Raw genomic sequence first — 21,460 nt, forward strand, 5'->3', positions numbered from 1 at the left:
AAAAGAAACACATTTAGAGTCATTTTAAAAATTCACATCATTCTTTAATTTACAAAGATAATAACACAGACTGTACAGTTAACTTAAGTACTGCTGTGGGCAGAGCTGTAAACACACTAAGAGCTCTTAAAAACTATTATTAAGGCTCCTTGAGGAATTGTGATTCATCACACCCGTCTGTTTAGCATCACATCTTTCACTCAACAAGGACACACTGATGAAGTCGCTATTTCTTCATCTCTACATGCAACACATACCTGTAGAGATGTATGTACAGTAGTAGTAGTTCTTTTTTTTTTTCTGAAATGCTTGTAGTTAGTAATACAAAACTCTAAATCCACCGTGCCATGACGCCGGGTGTTAACGGAGTAACAGATATGCAGGACCTGGAACTTGAACTTTAAAAAAAAAAAAGAGGATTTACATCCTGAATTCACCACATTTATCTGCTCTTGTGTGTGTGCGCATTTGTGAGTCACTGATGAAGAGTTATAGAAGCATACTCCCAACATGCTGGTGGTCCTCGAGTGTGCCTGACTGTAGCGTCTGCAGGAGCGGGCCGACCTCCACCGAGACCTGCGACCTCAGGGCCGAGGAAAATCGAAAGCCACCCGCCTCCTGCACAACATGAAAACACAAACGCAGAGAGAAAAATGTTCAGTATTGTCTCGAGTCTTTATCGAGGGTGCTACAACGCCTACAATGTCTTATCACGAAGGACGTCATGTGAAGGCCGAAGACTGGCGAGAAAAACATAGCGTGGCACCGTTACTCTTCCGTCTTAGTTTATGTCTCACACTGTTATTTCACTGGAGCCGTGAGCATCTGCTTTTCTGAAAGACAGTGATCTTTCGAAAACCTGACCTGGCGTTAAGTGCTACCTGCTATAATTCCCAACGATCCACGCTGACACCTTCAAATGTCTCGTCTTGTTCGACCAAAAGTCCGAAACCCAAAGTTTTTCACTTTACTATCACGTGTAGCGTTTTGTCGCAATTTCAAATCTATTAAAACAATTGCCAATAATTTTTCTGTCACTTGATCAATCGCCCCTTGTGTCGTATGACATCAATTGCCACAGTTTTGAAGAATTTTCCAAAATCCTTATAACCTCTTTTGTCAATCTGAATTGCACAGTAACAAAAACAAGAGCTCAGATACAAAAATTGAGATCAGATTAATTGAATTAACTGTTTTGTATATAAACAGGTCCGTCCCAATTTCCCAGAACCCAAGGTGATGTGTACAGATGTTTTGCTTCCTCTAACAGCCCGGAAAACAAAGAGATTCACTTTACAGCCAATTTTAGCTTAATAAATAACTCAAACTTGAGCTACTTTATTAGAGGCGCACACTGGGGCTAGTTCAATGTATGAAATAACAGTGCGACTCCGCCGTTTCGCCACTAGAGTGCGGTCAGGTCCATCACAACCACTTGGGCCTGTTGAACTGGGACTACTGGGACTCGCGATGATGCTGCTGCCGGGACATCAGCTCTACTTTAACCCCGCTGACCCTCAGAACAGACCTTTCAACACGACTGTGAAAAGGAGTTTGGAGAGGCTCCAACCTGTTGTCACCAGTTTCTAACAATAGATGGCCTGTGCTGCCGATAAGGACTTTTTACCCGTGTAACCGGCAAAGCTATTGTTGGTGGGCCGCGTTTTGTTTCTTCCTCTGTCAGGAAAAAAACAAAAGAAGAAGAGATAAGCGGCAGAGAACACAGATCACAACGCCAGATGGATACAAAACACGAGTGAGAGTGAACAAACTGCTCTACAAACTCTCCCAATAGTCGACATTCTATATATATATGACATATGTTGTTTCTTCTTCTCTTCCTATTTAACATTTTTTATCTTTCTTGCCATTTAAATAAATAAAAACTAATCTGTTCTGAACCTCAGTGGGGCATGTTTGTTAATTTTCAAAAGTCTGAAGTCGGACTGAAAGTGTCATTTAAGGCAAAAAAAAAAAAGTGAGATCCTGTTAAAGGTTTTGGATCAAAATAAAAAAAGGACACTTCACTTGCATTTAGCATCTAAGCTCATCCCCTCGACATTAAATGAAACAGCATGTGAAAGATTATAATACAATAGAAAAAACTCTGTGTTCAGAGGTTAGGTTGAAATAATAAAGAAATAAATCAAACTCATCCTGGCCTTTCTGCTTCCTGATGAGTGAATTTACAGCATATTTTCCTTCATAAATGATGTTAATGACAAAAATATGTATTATGTACAATTCTCAATGAACCTCATTAAAAAGAACAAACCCAACATTCTTTAGCCCACCTATCAATACCTTATACCTATTAGTTACTAATAGTCCATCTAAACCTTTGAAAAACTGCTCACAAATATTGAGTTTCACTTTTTTTTTGGTAGTTTTTAGCAAATGTTACTCAAACAGGGTTAAACGGTGCATTTGTTAGGGACTGTTTTCAGTCGTGGGTTAATACACATTTGGTGCTCTGGCGAGTACTTCCCGCAGCAGTCGTCAGTGGAACAAATCATCATAAGTTATCAGACTTTTAAAAAACAACTCAAGATATTTCTAACACGTCACAGACAGATTTAAGGCTATTCTGACAGGGTTTATAAACTTAATTATATCAAGGATAGAGCTGGGAAGCGTTGTGTCCTATATTGTGTTTGTAAACTGGGTAATTATATCACAGAATAGTGCTGGAGATTTTTAAATGTTATGTGTATGTATTAATGTCCTGTATGTGCATGTGCATGTGCATGTTCGTGTATCACGTGAAATTGATGGTTCTTTTTTTTTCCTGTGGACCCACAGAAGAGTAGCTGTTAAACTGGTAAACTGGCTAACGGAGAAACGACCTAACGAACAAGTAAACAAAGAATATAGGATCGAGTCAAATAAACTACAGTCTCATGTTCAGTGTAAAGGGGGAACATGAACCGAAGTGCAACAGTCTGTCTCATCGATGTGTGTTTTTTTTTTGTTTGTTTTTTTAATAGTTTCAACAGTGGAGCCCTGTGGCACAGAGGAAAAAACATATATCAGGCTTCGGCTACGCAGACAACATTTATTAGGTGGCTCGATTTATTGGTGGTTTTGGTCTTTTCATGGGATTTGCTGACAACAAGAAAAATACAGAAAATCGCCAGGCTTATCCTCTAAACAGCTCCCGGGTCAAACCTTCTACTTACCCCGAGTTTCTACTCCGAAAGCTGTCTATAACAGTGTTCCCACAGGAAGAAATTAAATTAACTTTATGTTAGAAAGAAAAGAAAAAATGCAACTAGTGCACAGTAAAGGTCGGGTTATGCTCAATTAGAACTAGTTCATAAGACCGGGGGGGTGGGGGCACCTGGTTGTTCGTATGAAAAGTGACAGAAATAGTTAAAATGGTATGAAGAATGAAAAAAAATAGTAATAATAATATTTTTTTTAAAAGTGCTGAGAGAAGTGCAATCCTTGACTCCTTTCTCACCTCCACACAGCTGACCAGCATGACATGGGCGTGAATGTCGGATCATCAGTTTCGGAAAGTTACAGACATTGTTGACGTCGGGAAGGGGTGGGAGGTTCCCCGAATGATGCAGTATACCGGCAGCTTAAATCAGCACAAGTGTAAACTAGCAGGTGAAAGGAAGAGTTGTCACAGCTTCCCTCCGCGCCGCTTCCAAGTCAAAACTATGACAACTGGGCCTTTTTAAAATAGCAGATACACAAGAACTCGGTTGTGAACGGCGCTCTTCCTCTCTGGTGCCATGCGAATTCATATAAGAACTAAACAATATTCAAGAATCGATTTGGCCTTGAAAGAAAAAGAAAAAAAAAAAAAAACTGCGGTTTTAGTTCAGATGGATTTCTGATAACTGTGGCGTTTTATAGACAGGAGTCAAAGTTAGTGAAGATTGTGACCAAATTTCACTGCGGTTTAAAATTCCAGGTCACAGTCTCTGTGTCACCAAAGACACTAAAGAGCTTTTTCTGTTCTTGACTAAAATATTTTTAGTGGGCTACGGGACCTTTACTGCGAGATCGCTGAGGAGTCTCACAGGCCAACCCCCCCTCTGTGATTGCGTCACCCCTGCCAGTAACCAGAGGATTTCCACAACTCTTTTCAACGTTTTCCAACACTGGGTCTACATGCGCTTCCTGTACCAATCATTGTCTGAGAGGTATTTTCACCTGTAGTGCCTGCATATTTTTGCTGAATGCTCAAGTGCTGAAAGATGATCTATTTATGGCTATTTCCTCCTGGCAACAGATCACTCAAGTTGTTTTGTTTTTATTTTTTGTTTTTTTTGGTCTCGATCCTGCGCAGGTAACGATAAGACACCACCCATTTACTGTCACCATCCAGACTGTGACACTTCCTGTTCTCAGAAACTAAAGAAAAAGAAAAAACAAACAAACAAACAAACTAAAAAAAAAAACCCCAGAAAAACTGCTGAGTGGCTTCTCTCTATCTTCAGCATAGATCTTGACAGGTCTCCCTTTACCTTCAACTTGAGTTTATACAATGAACTTATCTTCCCCTCAGAGTGAGTAGTTTGTGGGTTTTGTTTTGTTTTTTTTACTGCATCCCCGTGGTATCTTACTTCAGCCTTAAACAAAACTCAGTCCTACTCCAACATGAACTCTTCCAGAGAACAGAAGTAGCCTCTTGACTCTGCTTCAGGGCTGATGAACCCTCTAACACAGACCACACTGACGGATCATCATCATAACGCCGTGCTGACTCACTTCTTGACAGGACTGAATCAGCCGACGCGCTGTCCCTGCTCTCACTTTGGTGATTTGGGCTGCTGGGAAGACGAGGACGGGACCTGTGATTTGGGACTCACCACAATGACTGCAGACATTTCTAAGAAGCCACAGCCTGTTTTACTCTGTGTGTGTGTGTGTGTGTGTGTGTGTGTGTTTCTGTACAGTATGTTCAAGACTGTATTTTGTCAACTCAGCAAAAATCAAAGGCGCAATCTGAGCAAAAACAATGGAAACAAAGCAGAAATGCACATCCCTTAAAGGAAAACTCTGGTCTATTACAACTTGGGTTTTGTTTTTATGGTTTGGCCTTTATTTTTATTGGTTATGGTAACTCCGAGATCCAGTTAATCATATATTCATATACTTGAAATTTCTTACATTAATGATATATATTATATATGTTCTCATAAATTTGAGAGGGGGAAGGATTAGTCGATTTTTTTGATCATTAACTAAAGTCATTTTTCATGCAAAAACATCAAACATTCACAGCTTCCAGCCTCTAAGTTGTGAGGATTTGCTGCTTTTCTTTCTGTCATACATTAGAGTGAACTGAAAATCTTTGAATTTTGGTCTGTTTGTCACATAAAATAAGCAATTTAAACACCTCCCCATGGGCCCTTGGAAACTGGACAATTTTTCACAATATTCTGACATTTTATAGACTTCACGATTAATACATTAAACAAGAATTTAATAAAAGTAATTGTTAGTTGCAGTGTGCGTTGTGCCAAAATTATGATTATATTTGGTATTAATCTTTCCTTGTGTGTTACAATACAAATGATCATTGTGTACAAATGGTGATGGTGCCGTGAAGCTGTAGGGCTGCAACTATTGGTTATTTTCAATTAATCAATGAATCGTTTTGTGTATAAAATGACAGTAGAGAGTAAAAGAAAAAAGATAACATGCCTCACATCAAACATTTAACATTTTTGCTTTAAAAAAATGACTGCTGTGATTATTCAACTATCAAAACGGCTTAATTTTCTGTCGTTCAAGTAATCGATTAATCGACTGATTGTTGCAGCTCTAAAAAGCTGTTTGTTGTAGAAAAGTATGGGACCTGCCCTGATATTATCATCCATAACTCTGCAAACGAACCCCCATTTAATGTTTCCCTTGACTTCGGGACCTGTGAGTATGCAGGTTTAAGTGGGTTGGTTAGTTTAACAAGGAGTCAAAAGTGAATCAGGGCTGAGACGTAATCAGCAGACTAAGTTGTTTTGGAAGTTAAGATGTGGTAAATCGGCCTCCACAATAACATTTTTCTCGGCAAATGAATGATGCCACATCAAACTCTCTAGAACACAGTTTAACATGGCAAAAAAATAAATAAAAATAAGGACAGGTGCTCGCGGTTTAGCCAGAAACCAGAAATGTTTGCGTTAATCCCTCACTGCACAGAAATTGTGCGCCTACACCTGCGTTAAGTGCTGAAGGCTGAAGTTAAAGCAGGAAGTCGGTCTGTGAACAGACGGTCTGGGCATCATTTCCAAGTTTACAAGTGCCTTTATGTTTCTATTGTCTGACTGACCTCAAGGTTTTCATTGGGGGTTTTTTTTTGGCCATTTGGGGGCAGCAGAAACAGGTCATATTGTCACTTTATAAATGATTTTGCTTTATGATCTGAACTTGTTAGCAAGCGTCTTCGCTTCTGCCGGTCCACCAGCCAGCCCGACGTGACCTGCCTGGTGACAACCAGCATGTTGTCAACAGTGTCTTCTCTGTGTCCTAAACAGCCCGTGGATTTTCGAAGGTTGGGGGTTGGGGTTGGGGTTTTCTGACTTAGGAGAACAGGTAAGACTCTAAAAGGCTTCACTGGGCTGAGGGGAGCAGCAGAGTTGGGTGATAATTCTCTTTTGGTTATCACTAAAAGCAACTATTTTCACATTATCACTAAGTCATTCGATCAATTGTTAATAAAGAAATGTTAATAAGTGCAGCCTTCAAACCCGACTGCTTGCCCAAGTGGACATTTTTTTCCACCGCCGGAAAGAAAACAAGACCCAAGTTTTAATAAACCAGAACTGCCCTTTAACGAAATCCATTTTATTTCCTGTTTAGCGAGCGTGTACACGTCTGTGTGTTTGCACCTTATGGCATCTCAGAAGAAATTCTTGATGAGGGGGGTGACTAGTTTCACCCACAGCTTGACGTGGCGGTCCGACCGCTCAAACGTGGAGCTGGACACCTCAGTGGAGCGCTCGTACAACATCTCCTGCTCCTGAGAGACGGAGTTTAAAGCACAGGTGTGTACTCAGCAGAGAGTTACTCAGTCATTCATCATCACCATTTTCTCGCTGTGGTTAGAGAGGGAAAAAAAAGAAAAAAGGAAGGGCCGACCTCCTGCAGCTGGCTCTGCAGCTCCTCGTTCTCCGTTACTATGGCGATTTGGGCCTCCAGGTCACGGTGAACTGAGCGGTAACCGAAATTAGGGGAACCAATTAGCGTGAGGCAAGGCCGATCCTGCCCCTGGAGGTAATACCACAGACCTGTAGGAGAGGAAAAGCAGAGTGAGCCAGTGACGAGGTAATGCTTCAGAGAGCCGCTTCCAGCAGGGATTTCTGCCGACCCAAACCACAACTAAAAGGAAGCTCATGCAGAAATCCCCAGCGTCGATCCAAAACCCCAAACTATGAGAGAGTGTGAGTGTACATCCTTGTCCCGGGGCTATGACAGAATGACTGTTCAAGCCGTCTTCTCTCACGCTACATACCGCTGTGACCACAAGAAGAACAGCAGAGCATGGGGAGGAACGTTATTATTTTTTCACTGAGCCAAACAACTGAGTCGAGTCGAATAATCGATCCACAGAAGGTTAACGTCAAACAGAAATTCGAGTTCTTGTGTAAGAAAATATCCCCTAGAATGATACTGTGCAATTGTAGGGTAAAATCGTTTTTGGAAGTATTTGTGGAAACTAACAGGAGAGCATCTTACTGTGGATCTTTCAAATGTTAACACCAAACTTTTTTCCACGTAACATTAGCCATCAATCAGTAGCAATTTAAACGGTTTCTCCGTTTACAGCTTTCAAAATTTGGAAGGACCCATCGTGATGTTAACTTTGTATCCACTCGGTCCCGGAAATTCACACTCCCTGAAGAACACCAATGTAGGCGACGCCAAAACTGCAATCACAAAAATCTCATTACAATTGTAATTACAACTTTGACTAAATAACACACAAGTCAAAACAAACTCCAGGGAGATTTACTGGTATGTTTTGATTCAGTTTAGTTCTAATTTAGCCTGAATCAGCCCAATATCTGTTTTGAGATTCATCCAGATCTGATGTTGTGCTTATTGACGGTAGTTTTCCACAAACTCTATCAGAGTTTTGTAGGCGTTATTAAGCATGTCGACATTGTCTTGCTGCGAACAACAGCTTTAAAAAAAAAAAAAAGCCGCAAAAGTTTCAATTGTCAGTTAACTGATTACTCAAATCAAGACAAAATTAATCTACAAGTATTTTGACTATTTGACTATTTGACTTTTTTTTTTTTTGCAAAAACACCATCCAGCTTAAGCTTCTCCAGTGTGAAAGCTTCTGCTTTTCTGTTTCATGTCATAGTAAACTGAACATCTGCGGGGTTTAGCTCAAACTGTTGTTTGGACAAAACAAGCGATAAGAAGGTGTCGATCTGGGCTCTGGGAACTCATGACAAGCTGAAAGAGATAATGATAAAAAAATAGTAAAACAATCATTTGTTGCAGCTCTAGAAACCAGAATGTCAGGACGGCACTTTCCTTTTATTTATATCACTGTGAACTGAACAATCTCTGGGTTTTGGACTGCTGGTCAAACAAAATTAACAATTTGAAGATGTCACATTGGGCTCTGAGACACCGCGATGATGAACTAAACCATTAAATGAAAAGCAATCGACAGACGAATAGGATCATTAGTCGCAGTTCTGGTAGAAAAGCTTAGTGTTTGTTTCACCCCACCTTTGGCGTGAAAGGTCCACTGGGCTCTGTGGTACTCGTGCAGGTGTACCCTCTCCTGTTGGCCCAGCTGGCACACTCGGTTGTAAAACTGTCTCGCGATGTGGATGTAGGCTGCAGGGATCGCTCCGGCGACGCCCTTGGCTCCGAAGAACCCGTTGACCTCTGGGGAGGCGGTGAGGATGCGGTAGCTGGCCCCGGCCCCGAGCACCAGCCGCATGTACGCCCCGGTCAGGTTGAAGTAACCCGATGTTAGAAACACAGTGGAGTCCGGCCCGGCGTCTGTCAGCAAGCGCTGGAGGTTCAGAGGGTGAAGGAAGATGAGTTGCAGCCGTGTTTCTAATTCCTGACACTGTGAAAAATAGAACTGGCTGCTATGCTTTAACTGTGGCAAAAGAGAAGGCTAGTAATGTTTTATTCCTGCTATAAACATAGATGACATTATAGAGTTAGGCAATATGGCCTAATACCTGTATCAGGGTGATTTGATACCTTGATAATGATAAATTAAACAATATAATAATGTGCTATTTAATACAGCAGGACACTGTATTTCCTTCCTCATGTTTAATTTGTTTTGTCAGGATTAATTACAGTATGAAAAGTTTAAAATTCTGGATTTCGTGAATGGAGTTTGTGCCGATCGAACTTCTGGTTAAATGTCACTGGTTCTTGTAGACATTCTCCAAAATTCTCAAAATTTAGGCCGTTGAGGAATCGAAACGATCCCTTAACGACGCGAATTGTTGTTATTTTTTGGTTTTTATACTTAAAAAATCTGGAATGTCCTGGTGTTTATTCTCATCATTAAAAAACAAGTGAAAGTTGGATCATCAGCGTTAAAAAAGAGCCCAGGTAAAAACTGCAGCGCAACTTGCAATGCAGCCACTATGAAGTTGAAAATGATTCCATGTATTTTTCTGCTGAATAATCATTTCATCTCCCTACTTTTTACTCCCCATTTACTTTATTACAGAAAAATATTCTTTGCAAGGAAACCTTGTTCGCTGTGAACTGCACTCGTCAGCTTCGACAAAATGTTGTACTTCTCAATGAAAATGTCCCAGAACCAAAGAGTGACGAGTCTTATATGTACACTACTTTAAAGGAAACCTAAACAGTTTACAAGAAGTAAACCAGCACAAGGGCTGTTATTAAGAGCAGCTGCAACACTGTCAGTTAAATCAAAGCAACCAAGAAAAGCAGCTACAATGTAATGTAAATACATGCAACAGTTCTGCGTGAATCCTCCATTTTCTAAAACTTAAAATGTTAAATGTTTGCTAAGACAGACACTGTTGATTGCGCAGTTTGTGCTTTCGTATTGAATTACAGTATACACAACTGGCGATCGTGTTATTGTGTTCGTTCCCAGAATATGTTACTAATGAACCCCGAATAAATATTCAAATATTTATCCATTGTTTAGTAGTCACACTGTCGTTTACCAGACACGTACTATTTTGTCGGTCACATATGAAAAAAGTGATATTTATTACTTGTTGGTAAGACAAACAAGCAAAAAGTCAACTTCAGCAAAGCCTTATCAGCATTATCCAGCCAAAGGTGTGTTTTCGTCAATTTTAGCTCCAAAAATGACTCAGCCGATCGGAAGAGGTCGGGTGTGGAGCCTCACCTGTGTGACCTGCTCGTCCGTCTGGATGCCCAGAGGTTTCATCTGAACCAGAGGGAACACCCAGGTGTCCTCCTCCTCCTCGCTCAGCCCCTCGTCCTCAGAGTCCTCCGACCGGTTCAGCAGCTGCTGCCTCACGTGGGCTGCGTTCACGACCTCCATGATCCGCTTCCTCGCCGCCGCCGAGAAGTCCTGTCTGTTGCCTGGTTGCCCAGGGATATACAAAACATGAGCATACGCACGGGCAAAGATAAGCAGGCACATCGGGAGACGGTTAAAGTGATCTCAGGGTTACAGTGTTCTGGGCTCTTAGTAAGTGTGTTTGAGTGTGGGACTGGTGGTGCTATCTTTATTAGTGTGGTCCTGAGGACATTTTGCCCAGTCCTCACTTTTCAAAGGACAGCTTGAACGTTAAGCCTTGGTTGAGATTTGAGATTGAGATTTGAGGTTGAGATTTAGGTTATGGCTAGGGGGTAGGGGTGTGGGTTGGGCCTTTAGCTGTGACGGTTTAGGTTAGAGGCTAAGTACTGCAACGTGGCAATGAGGGTCCTCACAGGTATAGAAATACAAGTGTGTGTGTGTGTGTGTGTGTGTGTGTGTGTGTGTGTGTGTGTGTGTGTGTGTGTGTGTGTGTGTGTGTGTGTGTGTGTGTTTGAGAGAATTTACAGACACTTGCAGACATGAAGCAGAGAAAGAGTATACCGATGGCAGTGAAAGTGCAACCCTCACGTAAAGAGCAGTATAACAGGACACCCCATAACACTTCCTGTTACCAGGTTAACCATCGGTTTATTAATTGTTCAAAATCAATTCACAGAGCACAGCATATCAAAAGGTCACAGGATAAAGTGTCGTGTTTTAAAGCTAGTTTGACAGTCAGTTGTCCAGTGTACTGTACTTGTCCGGTACTGTGGCATAAAGCAGAAGTTCTGTTCTGCTGGACGATAAGCTGCAGCTTAAAAGGGCCAGTTCACCTTCTCTCCTCTGCGTGTGTAATGGTATCCATGTGTCCATGCAGAGGAACCGCCTTCTACTGGAGAAACTGTCCCTCTGAAAACTCTTCACAGTGAGACCCATGGATTATCCAGAGTACTAACTGGGGAGAGAAGCTGCCGTAGATTGTTTTTATTTTTTTCTTTCAATGAAACTAAATTGTTCTCCATTATATTGGAGCGGAGGCATAAATCTCAGACTAAACTATGTTCATGTCCAGATACCACTTAGCCTGGTTTCTGAATCGGTGCCCACATCTCTAGGTTTTTTTTTTTAGCCTTACTGGTGTAAGGCTGTAGGTGGAGAGAGACTTTGCCTCCACCTCATCCGTTATTTTTCTTCAGGACGCCACGTTGGTAATTGTCAGGTACGAATCCTCTCAAATCTTGTCATCCTTACAAATTAGATTTCATTAGAATTTCACCAGCGTGTGTGTGTGTGTGTGCGTGTGCGTGCAGTTCCCACTACATATCGTCTTCCAGCAACACCGTGATATCACAACGCTATTCCTGGTGTTCGTTACAACGACCGTCCAGTCCTGCAGACATGATGTCATTCATTCCTAAAACTAACATCCTGGCAGTCTGTGCTCGAGTTACGGACACACTGTACGAGAGTGTGTGTGTGTGTCGTGTGTGTATACAGAGAAAATCCTGACAATTTCACATCCGGCTGCATGGCTAACCAACCGCAAGAGCTCTCTACATCTTTCTAACTGCACACACACACACACACACACGCTAGGGTCCAACAATCATTTATTTGTCCGTCTAAGCTTTCAAGCTCCATTAGCAAAATCCATCGGCTCCTCTTGCTAAAAAACAGGCCGATGCCACTGTTACTGAGCATGAAGTGTCAAAACATGTTGGGGGGTAAGCACAAGCATGCGTCCGTGTACACACACACACGCGCGCTTGTGTTTCGTTTCTCACCTTTGTACGGGTGCACCATGCCCTCCAGCATGGTGACCGAGTCGTCGGGCTGAAGCTGCAGGGAGACGTCCCCCACAGCCTCCACCAGTTTGGAGAAGAAGTCGGCGACCTCCCTGCAGTTCTCCAGCAGCACGTAGCGGTCCTGTCTGTTGGTGAAGTACGAGTCGCTCAGGTTGGCCCTGAAAAACGAGAGACGGGGAACCGATTTTAAGAGACCAGGGGGCTGGAAGATCGTTTTGAAAAAAGGGAGGAAAGAGGAGAAAAAGGGATGAAGGTGTGTTTCATAGTACATAGAGCGTTTGCCTCAACATCTGGTCAAATGAGCGTTTTCTCTGACACAGAGGTCCATCTGAACAAGGTGATCTGATCGGTTTAAAGTGAAAGTGTAGTAAAGTTCATGTGCAGTCCGACTGCAGCTCCGAACTCCGACTGGGAACAAAATCACGTATGCATGTTACGTCATTACTAAATCCCTCATGGATGCATGAGAAGAGATTAACATTCAAGGTCAAGGTCGGGATATTTCTCTTACACTTCTTCTTTTTTTTTTTCTTGCTGGTGCTGCCTTCGGTTTTGAAAACATGGATTAATTTGCGTGAAAGGCAGCAGGCATGACCTTGAATCCCTGTCAGGGAAACAGCAGCAGAAGGTGTAGATGTTGTGGTAACACTCCTTGTTGTGTATAAACTGTACTGATGTTCAACTAAAAGGTGAAATTATCCGTGTTAAACCAATGTCTGATAGGGTGCTGTGGTTTTAACTGTTAATTTAATCTTCTCACTTGGCTTTCAAGTGTTGGCAGAGACAGTACAATAACTCTTCCATTTCGATTTAGCCACGAAAAACCATGTCTGTGTCCAACCATTACTGGACCTTTTTGAAACTTGACACTATGTCCAACGCTATGAATGTCTTCCGGGAGAGACGGTCTGAAAATGTGCGCTGTAATCCCCGTTTAAAATAATATCACGCCTCCCCACTCTTATGACGGCTGGCTTTTCACGCTGCCTTCAAATGCGACTGCTCAGATCAACTATAAACACTTTTGATTTCCGAGGTGGTTGGACAGCACGTCCTACGAACCACTTCTTTTCTAGTATAACGGTCCTAACATTACCCCTGTAACACCAGCTCCTACACAGGACGTTGTTTTAGCCTCAGGGTTTCTAGGCTAGCGAACGTCCTCAAGTCCATTTATAGTGTGTTTTAGCGTCAGTCAGCTATAAAACTGAAAACATTTTAAACTGCAAGAGTTTCAGAAGGCTTGTGTGTTCCTGCCACGGAGGAAATAAATTCCTAACAAGTGAAAACGAATCGAGAGCATCTCCTCCCAACGTCTTTACTGCAGAAACAGACCATGCACTGAATCATCTGTCAAGGAGCCAAGAATTACGGCTGTCACAGATGATGAGCTCCGAAAGACAGAAAATAATGTTGATCATTTCCACAAGCCTGACCCGAGAGGGCGTGAGTATGCGACAACACTAATGGTGAATTTATGTCATGCTTTAATGGTATTATTTCATTTTGCTTCATTTACAAGAGAAAATGCTTCAACGATGAGGACTCTCTTCTCCTTTGACAGTCTCTCAGGGAAACGGCGACGCAGGTCAGTGTAGGCAGCATTTTGTGTGCTCAACTGAAATGGAGTGGAAACCACTCCATTTCACTGGGCCCACTGGGTTTGGAGCACACCCACTGTTCTCCATTTTCTCTGCGTGCGTCGAAATGTGCGCTGAGAACATTTCCTAGCAATGACGGTAAACACTTGCACTTTGATTATGTAAATGAAACCATGGAGCAGAACAAGATTAAACAAGAGTGAAAGCAGACAGGGGTGAGGAGTAGGGAGGAATTAAAGGCTTAACAAACGATCATATTGACACAAAGGTGAGCAACCAGACTAAACTTCCTGTCTGGGAACCAACATACCCGCTGATGATAATGCTGTCGTCAAACAGGTAGACTTTGATGTGCTGGACTCCGATGGTCTCGTTGAAGCGCTGAGGGACCAGCAGCCGCAGCAGGCCCCTCAGGTCCGGAGTGTGGTACAGAGAGATCCGCATCTGGGAGGTGAAGCGCTGCAGCAACGGCAGCAGCATGGTCCTCGAGTTAATCTGCCCTGCATGTTGAACATAACCGCAAGACAATCAGGGTGATGAGCGCGGTGCCCTGTGCTGACCGGCTGCAAAAAAAGATCTCATGGAAGAAGTGCAACCTCGTGATCCGCGGGTGTAGTCCAGCAATATGGAGACCTTTAGGTCAGGAGAATGACTGTCGTCCTGTGAGCGTTGTAGAGCTTCCTCCATACAGTCCACCTGAATAAACACAAAGAAAGCAATGGACAGACATCAAAATCTGATCAAATGACTACTGCCCCGCTTTAGCATTGCACTCCTATAAAACAGTCAGACTCATGTACAGTTTAAAAAAAAAAAAAAAAAAAAAAAAGGTTCAAAATTCGATGCCACAGAACCAAAGATATTTTATACTATACTTTTTATCCCGCATAGCATAAACCCATGTCATTTATCAGAACTTCACAGCTCCCTCTGGAGCCACAAAAGGCTTTATATTTTTCCACATATTCATCAGAACTCCCCAAGACCTGTAAACAGACTTTGATGTGTAACTTTGATGGAGTTCCCCATTTAATGCAAAACGAACGCAATGTGGGAAAGTTTCTCAAAGAGACAATTTGATTATAGCTTCCATCTGACAGATAAGCCTCGGGTAAGTATTCAACCGTCCATGGCACAAACTGGTCTCAGGCAGAACTAATTTATAGAGCTGAAACGAGTCCAGTACTCAACTGACAGAAAATGTATCTACAACTATTTCAGTTAATCGTTTCATTTTTCCGGGCAAAAATGCCAAACTTGGTGCTGGTGTTAGCTTCTCGAATGGAAGGATTTGCTGCTCATCTGCTCATCATTCATATCGTTGTTTAAAATGAATATCTGTAGGGTTTGGAAAGTTGGTTGGACAACACAGGACATTCAAAGATTTCACCTTGCATAATGGGCATTTTCATGATTTCCGGTGTCTTACAGCCACAACGATGAACTGATTAATCGAGAAAATAATCAGAAACAATTTCAATAATCCATTAATCGTCTAAGTCATTTATCGTTAAAAAACCCCCAAACGTTTAACTAGTCTATGTTCAAAATTAATGGATCGAGTATTTCTGGTCTAAGGTAAAGCCACGCAAAGTGGAACAGAACAACACTGGCGTTCCAAGACTGAAAAAAAAAAAAAAAAAAAGGAAAAGACTCACTTTTATTGATTACTTGGCAGTACACATAATTTATCAAACACTGGATACCTTTTATTATCTGTTTAATGAGCACGACTAACTACTGTTCACAAAGAGGAAATGGCTTCTCTTCAGAAGGCACCACTGGTAGCGAGGGAAGAGTCTTTATTTGCGGCAAACTTGGCATTTGTTCCCCTCCAGATATCAAACCAGTGCTTTTTTTTTTTACTTCAGCTAAATTGTGCATCTGGTGCCCAAATGCATTCATTATACATCACCCCAGAGTGCCTGTTTACATGCCAGTAAAACATTTCTTCTTTCCAGTAGAGAGCTCTTTGGGGATGACTGCACCACCGCCTCTTCCAGCTCTGGAAGTTTCCTCTGGAGCAAATGTGACAAATGAGTGGGAGCACTGAGGAGGAACTGTTTATTCTTAAAGCAGAGAAGCAGCATTTAGTCATTATGCTACGTAAGATTTGCCTAAGCTGTTACCAGTAAATCTCTATTGCTTCTAACTGAATCTTAAGTAGCAGAAGTCTCAAACTACTGGCCCGGGGGCCACATATGACCCGCAACGTGATTTCCTGACTCATTTTGAGTCATTTTGAGCTTCTAGCGAGGCTGTAAAATCGGAGCATAAAAACTGTTCATGACATTATTTTTTTAAAACATCCTCACTTTACTTTTAGTGCCTAACCCTTTCACATAGTACTGAATGTCTCATAGAGAAATGTTGTGTCTGAGGCAACTGATAAGTTGATTTTTTTCAACTGTAAATCGTCACAATCAGTATGTATCTTGGTAAAAAAAAACTGTACAAAACAAACAGCTATTGGCCGATAGATGGTTTCAGATTATTCTCATTGCCTGCACTTAGGTAAATACACTGTACAGGTGCGACTGTCAGTATCAGTCCAGTCTCCTTTGTTTTGAGTCTGGGATCCTGGCTTTGGGGCTAAATCACACCTGCAGTTTGCATTCCTCCGTCTAAACCACAAACCGTGCTCACATTTTCTGCAGGATGGACTTGAGGTCATTGTGCCCAATTACAAACAAACCTGGGCTTGAAAATAAAAATCACATGGACTCAGAGTACCCCACTGACTCGCGTTTCTAGTAATCCATCGTCCTGTGAGGTTGCAGGGTTTGGCAGCAATCACTGTCGATTCAAGTGCTCTTAACTGTAATTAAGCATATATGACTTTCTCTGCCTTTTTCTGTAATTCGCCCTCTCCGCTGCTGCTCGTAGTGGTTTGGGGAAAAGAAAAAAAAAAAACAGCTGAATATGAGCATCAGTCCAGACTGTGGTTTACTCTGGGTTTCTGTTGTTATGCTAGGCTTTCCAAGCATGAAGAACAGCAGGCTGTCACATGCCAACACTGTTCTCCTTATACCCATAAACCCTTGCATTTTGAAGTCATTCCTTGTAGCTGGCCCGGAGTACACACACTGCGGTTCCCTCAGAAGAAGACTCTGACTCACATTTTCTAATGTCTGACCAGTTACTTGTCATGCGTTTTGTGTTTAGATAGCATTGTTCTCACCTGCCAAAAACCGAACGAGTAAATTCTCCAGAAATTTAAAACAATGCTCTTAGTGTCAATGTGCTTCTCTCTCTCTCTCACACACACACACACACACGCACACACAAACACCGCTTATCTCACCAGCTCCTGCTCCAGCTGACCGGTTCCCAGATACAACGAGGCCATCACGACTCGCCTCTTTGCCTTCTTGATTCGTGCCTGAAGTAAAAGGAAAAGGGAAACAAAGAATAGTGACGGAGAATCAGAGTATTGTACAAGTGTATGCGGGTGTCAGGAATAGGGTCACAAAGTTCTGATACAATGAAATGAGAAAGTATTAACAGAAAGTAAGGGCCACTTTGAGCACCAACCAGAGGGCCCCCAAAATAGCACATAACAAATCACTGTTTTCAGGCTGAAAAAAAAAACAAAAACAAGTCTCTCGAAAATATCAACTTTTCAGACACTGACAAAATGTCCTTGTCTTTATTTTTTATTTATTTTTTTTAAATGGCAGGTACTTTTTGTGTTCATGGGTAATACAGTTTCTCACTTACTTCTGTTGGTATCTATTCATGCAAATAGTTTTTGTCTTATTTGTTCAGGTTTAAATATCCACCACTGGGACTTACGCCACCACCCCGACATAATGGAGGTGAATGAGATTTTAGTTTGTGGTTCACGCAGGATCGAAACGTATTATTATTATCATCTTTTTTAGACTGACATCTAAAAACCTGGACCAAAACTATCTGCATGGCCTGATACACTACAAGTAAAGAGTAGGATTTGTTAGTAATTTAAAGAATTTAAACATGTTCTTCTCTCTGAAGGAGCATTAAAAATGTAGTTTTTCACTGAACAGCAACAAAACCTAAGGTCCTGTTACAATTTTTTAAATATGTTTCATCTTATTTTTTAGTTCAGCATCCTGAGAAGGAACGTAACGACAGGAATTCCCTTTAATTCTGCTTAAGGCAGTACAAAATGTTTTGGTAAACTCTACATACAAGTTTCACCAGGATGTACAACCACCAAAAAGCCTGGTGACAATTAGTAAGTAAAAGTAAAGACTACAGTGTGTGTGTGTGTGTGTGTGTGCGTGTGTGTGTTTGCGCTTGTGAAAACTGATCTAAGAATACAACGATTCAGATGAGCCTTCCCAGCTTTCAGTTACGAGGAAGTGTCAATAAGACAAATGACATGTTTGACATGACAAATGACATGAAGCATTAAATGATTCCAGTGTGGTGACAAACAGCAGATGTGGGACTACGTAAACGAACCAACCTACCAACCAAAAAAAAAGTCAATTCATACTGTTTAATTTAATTTAATCACCTCTTTACTGAACCACAAAGTACATGATTTCATAGGAAAGTACGATTTTATGTAAGATTTTCTTGTGAGATTCTTTTAACTGGTAGAAATAATTTCTAGGTGCCAATTTTTCCAAGCGGTTTGATGCATTTAGCAAGAATTTGTTGCAGCACACTGTCGATATGTAGAGGAGACAAGTCACTTCAGAGCTGAACAATTACCTCGACTCCTGTCAGCTGCAGTGTGCTACTCTTTCAGCTCAGGTGTTTGAGAGTAAACAATCAAAGGCTGCTGGGAAAATAATACTTCCTCAATCATCTCAAACACTTTCTCCAACTGTTGGTTGCATATCTGCCACAGTACATGGCCATATAGATATGACAGCAATCAACACTGGCAGATACTGGAATTAGATGCATTTAAATCTAGCTCTACTGGGTTTTTTTTTTTTTAATTCCTTCCTTTGCAACAGAACCAAGCAGTTCATTTTGACAGTGACACCAACCTTTATCGCCTGGTAGAACTGGTCGGGTGAGGTGAGAATATGGATGTGGGTGCCCGGCACCCGGAAGGCGGGTACGTGCTCTGCCATCCATTGGAAGTGGGTGCAGAGGCCGTCTGTGCCTTGAGCTCCGGCTGACCCGCTGGGCCTGGAAACGCGCCACGGTGCCGGGTCGGCTTCGGCAAGAAGAGGAGCCAGCAGCAGCACGGAGGAGCTGGAGGACACACGGAAATCGCGAAAAATCGTTTTTGCGTTGGTTCAGCTGGAAATTAGCAGCCATATCTCCACAACATGGAAATGGAGCAGCATGAAATTCTGTACAGATATTCATGGTCCCCAAGGGATGAATCCTACTGACTTAACAAGTACTAGGGCTGGACAATATATCGATGTTATCATTTATCAGTTTTAAGTGGAATCATATCATGAGGATACGATCACATTGTGAATCTTTTTACATGTAATGATTCCAAGCCAACTGCAAACTAAGCACTAACAAAACGAGGTATTGCATGTGAGCCATTACAGTGAAACACAGTTCATCGCACTGAACATCATTTTGATGAAATACAACAATCTCACCGAAACGTCCATTTAGTAGCTGGTCTGGAGCTTTTGATATTTTCATTATCGATTATTTTGACAATTACTTTATCAATTAACTGATTAATGGTTTCTATATACAATGACAGAAAACAGTGAAAAATTCCTGTTATAAATTCTTACAGCCCGAAATTATGTCTTCAAATGTCGTTTTTTGTCAAACCAACAGCCCAAAACCCAAAGAATTGGAGTCTGCTCTCATGTATGACACAAAAAAACATATTTGTCTGTTTTACTTAAAAAAATACTAAAACATTAATTTATCAAAAGAGTTGCAGAGTAATTTTCTGTCGTTCGACTAAATAAATTAATCAGCTAATCATTACTTTGGAAACAGCAGTTTACACAACAGCCTCAGCTTGTAGCTGATCTGGAGCTTCCGATCATATCACATAATCTTCCTCAGCAGATAGACCTTGTAGTGACCGATTGTGGTGCCGACTGCTGTTTCCAAGGTCAAGGGTTAACTTTCGGGTCATCGTTCTGATTATTTTACCTGTGCTTATCTTTACATCTACCATACCATGATGGATATATCGTCTTCATAAAAATATTCTTATTGATGCAGGGATGTCAATTTAATCCCTTCACGTAGCCCTAACTTGAGCGCCATTGTCAGACGTCAAAGTTTCCCACCAGCTCATGAACACCCATTGGGACAGTACACTCAGATGGCAGTTTATTAGGTACACCTAGCTAAAACTAATGCAGTCTGATACAACAGTCCTGCAATAAAACCTCCCCTTCGTAAAGGTTATAATTTGTTTGCTGAAACTGTTTTAGAGACGAGTTGGCTCCTCATTTTGGAGGATGTAGCTTGAGAAGCTGTTGAATTACATTGTGTTATGCTGACAGGTGTTTCTATTATTTAGCCCACCCTAACTGATATAAATGGGGTGGACAATGTAATAATAATAATAAGAAACAACTAAACCTAAAATAAACCTTTTCTGATTCAAACTTCTTCAATGTTAGGATTTGCCACATTGTAAACTGAATATATTTGGGTTTTTGACTGTTAGTCGGACAAAGCAAGACATGCAAGGATGTCATCTTGGACTCGGGGACTCAGTTTTTTTTTTTTTTTTTTAAATTTCATAGACTAAAGAATTAATTAATCGGAAAAAAGAATTGGTAGACTGATCAATAATGAAAATAATGGTTAGTTGCTGCCCCAGAAACACCTGTCAGTACAACGGACTGCATTCGTTTTGGCTTGGTGTACCTAAATAAACTGGCAGCTGAGTGTGAGTTCAACAAAGAGAACTGGATTTAAACATACCGCTTGACAGGGAAGCTCTACAGTCTGAGGTGACAAACGGCCAAAGGCTGGTGGATATTTTGAAGCGCATTCAAACTCACGCTGCAACTAACGATAGTTTTCTCAACTAGTCATTTTGTCAATAAATTATCAGAAAATAGTGAAAAATGCCCGTTATAATTTCCCAGAGCTCAAGGTGACATCTTCAAATGTCTTCTTTTGTTTGACAGTCCAAGACCCAAAGATTTTCAGTTTACTATCATGGACATTGCAAATGTTCGACGGTTTAGCTTAAAAAAAAAAAAAAAAAGACTAAAAAGAATAATTTTTTGTCAGTAGACTAAGACATAAATCATTGCCCTTAAACTTTAAGAACACAGATCCATGAGAAAATTTAACAGTGTGTCTGGTTTTTCTTCGTCAGTGTCCTAAAATTCCCCCCAACACCACAGCCCTCTCTCTCCTTTTGTCTCCGACATAAAATCACACAATTGGGTTTTGACAATGCAGCCACATTAAATAAAGACAGGGTGGAGTGTTAACCTCAGACATGACTGTGACCCTCACAAGCCGATTGTCAGAAGTCATTCCTCTATCCTTTGTATTCATCATGACCAAATTTCATCATGGACACACACACACACACACACACAGACACACAAACACAGTTTATGTTTGGGTTTGGATTTGACCCACAAAGGCCACTTACAGTAAGTCAGAGGAAACAA

General features: G+C 41.4%; 1 protein-coding gene across 3 annotated transcripts in view; it reads right to left on the reverse strand.

Annotated features, from left to right (window-relative positions):
- Positions 1-37: 37 nt before the first annotated feature.
- The window catches only part of LOC120794101 (CDP-diacylglycerol--glycerol-3-phosphate 3-phosphatidyltransferase, mitochondrial), a 25,882-nt gene continuing 4,459 nt past the window's right edge, over positions 38-21,460 (reverse strand). Inside the window, exons 2-11 of one of the 3 annotated variants that reach the window (XM_040134768.1) lie at positions 18,872-19,082; positions 17,188-17,265; positions 14,480-14,579; positions 14,194-14,383; positions 12,262-12,440; positions 10,340-10,539; positions 8,707-8,998; positions 7,099-7,247; positions 6,849-6,979; positions 38-618 (exon numbers count right to left, since the gene is read on the reverse strand). In XM_040134768.1, the coding sequence (XP_039990702.1) occupies positions 6,860-6,979; positions 7,099-7,247; positions 8,707-8,998; positions 10,340-10,539; positions 12,262-12,440; positions 14,194-14,383; positions 14,480-14,579; positions 17,188-17,265; positions 18,872-19,082 (1,519 nt within the window). In that variant the 3' untranslated portion in view covers positions 38-618; positions 6,849-6,859. Of the gene's footprint in view, positions 619-1,303; positions 1,678-3,410; positions 4,788-6,848; positions 6,980-7,098; positions 7,248-8,706; positions 8,999-10,339; positions 10,540-12,261; positions 12,441-14,193; positions 14,384-14,479; positions 14,580-17,187; positions 17,266-18,871; positions 19,083-21,460 lie in introns of those variants that run through there. The other 2 variants (XM_040134769.1, XM_040134770.1) reach the window with 2 other exon arrangements.

This window comes from Xiphias gladius, chromosome 9, assembly GCF_016859285.1.
Source record: "Xiphias gladius isolate SHS-SW01 ecotype Sanya breed wild chromosome 9, ASM1685928v1, whole genome shotgun sequence".
Lineage (NCBI taxonomy): Eukaryota > Metazoa > Chordata > Actinopteri > Istiophoriformes > Xiphiidae > Xiphias > Xiphias gladius.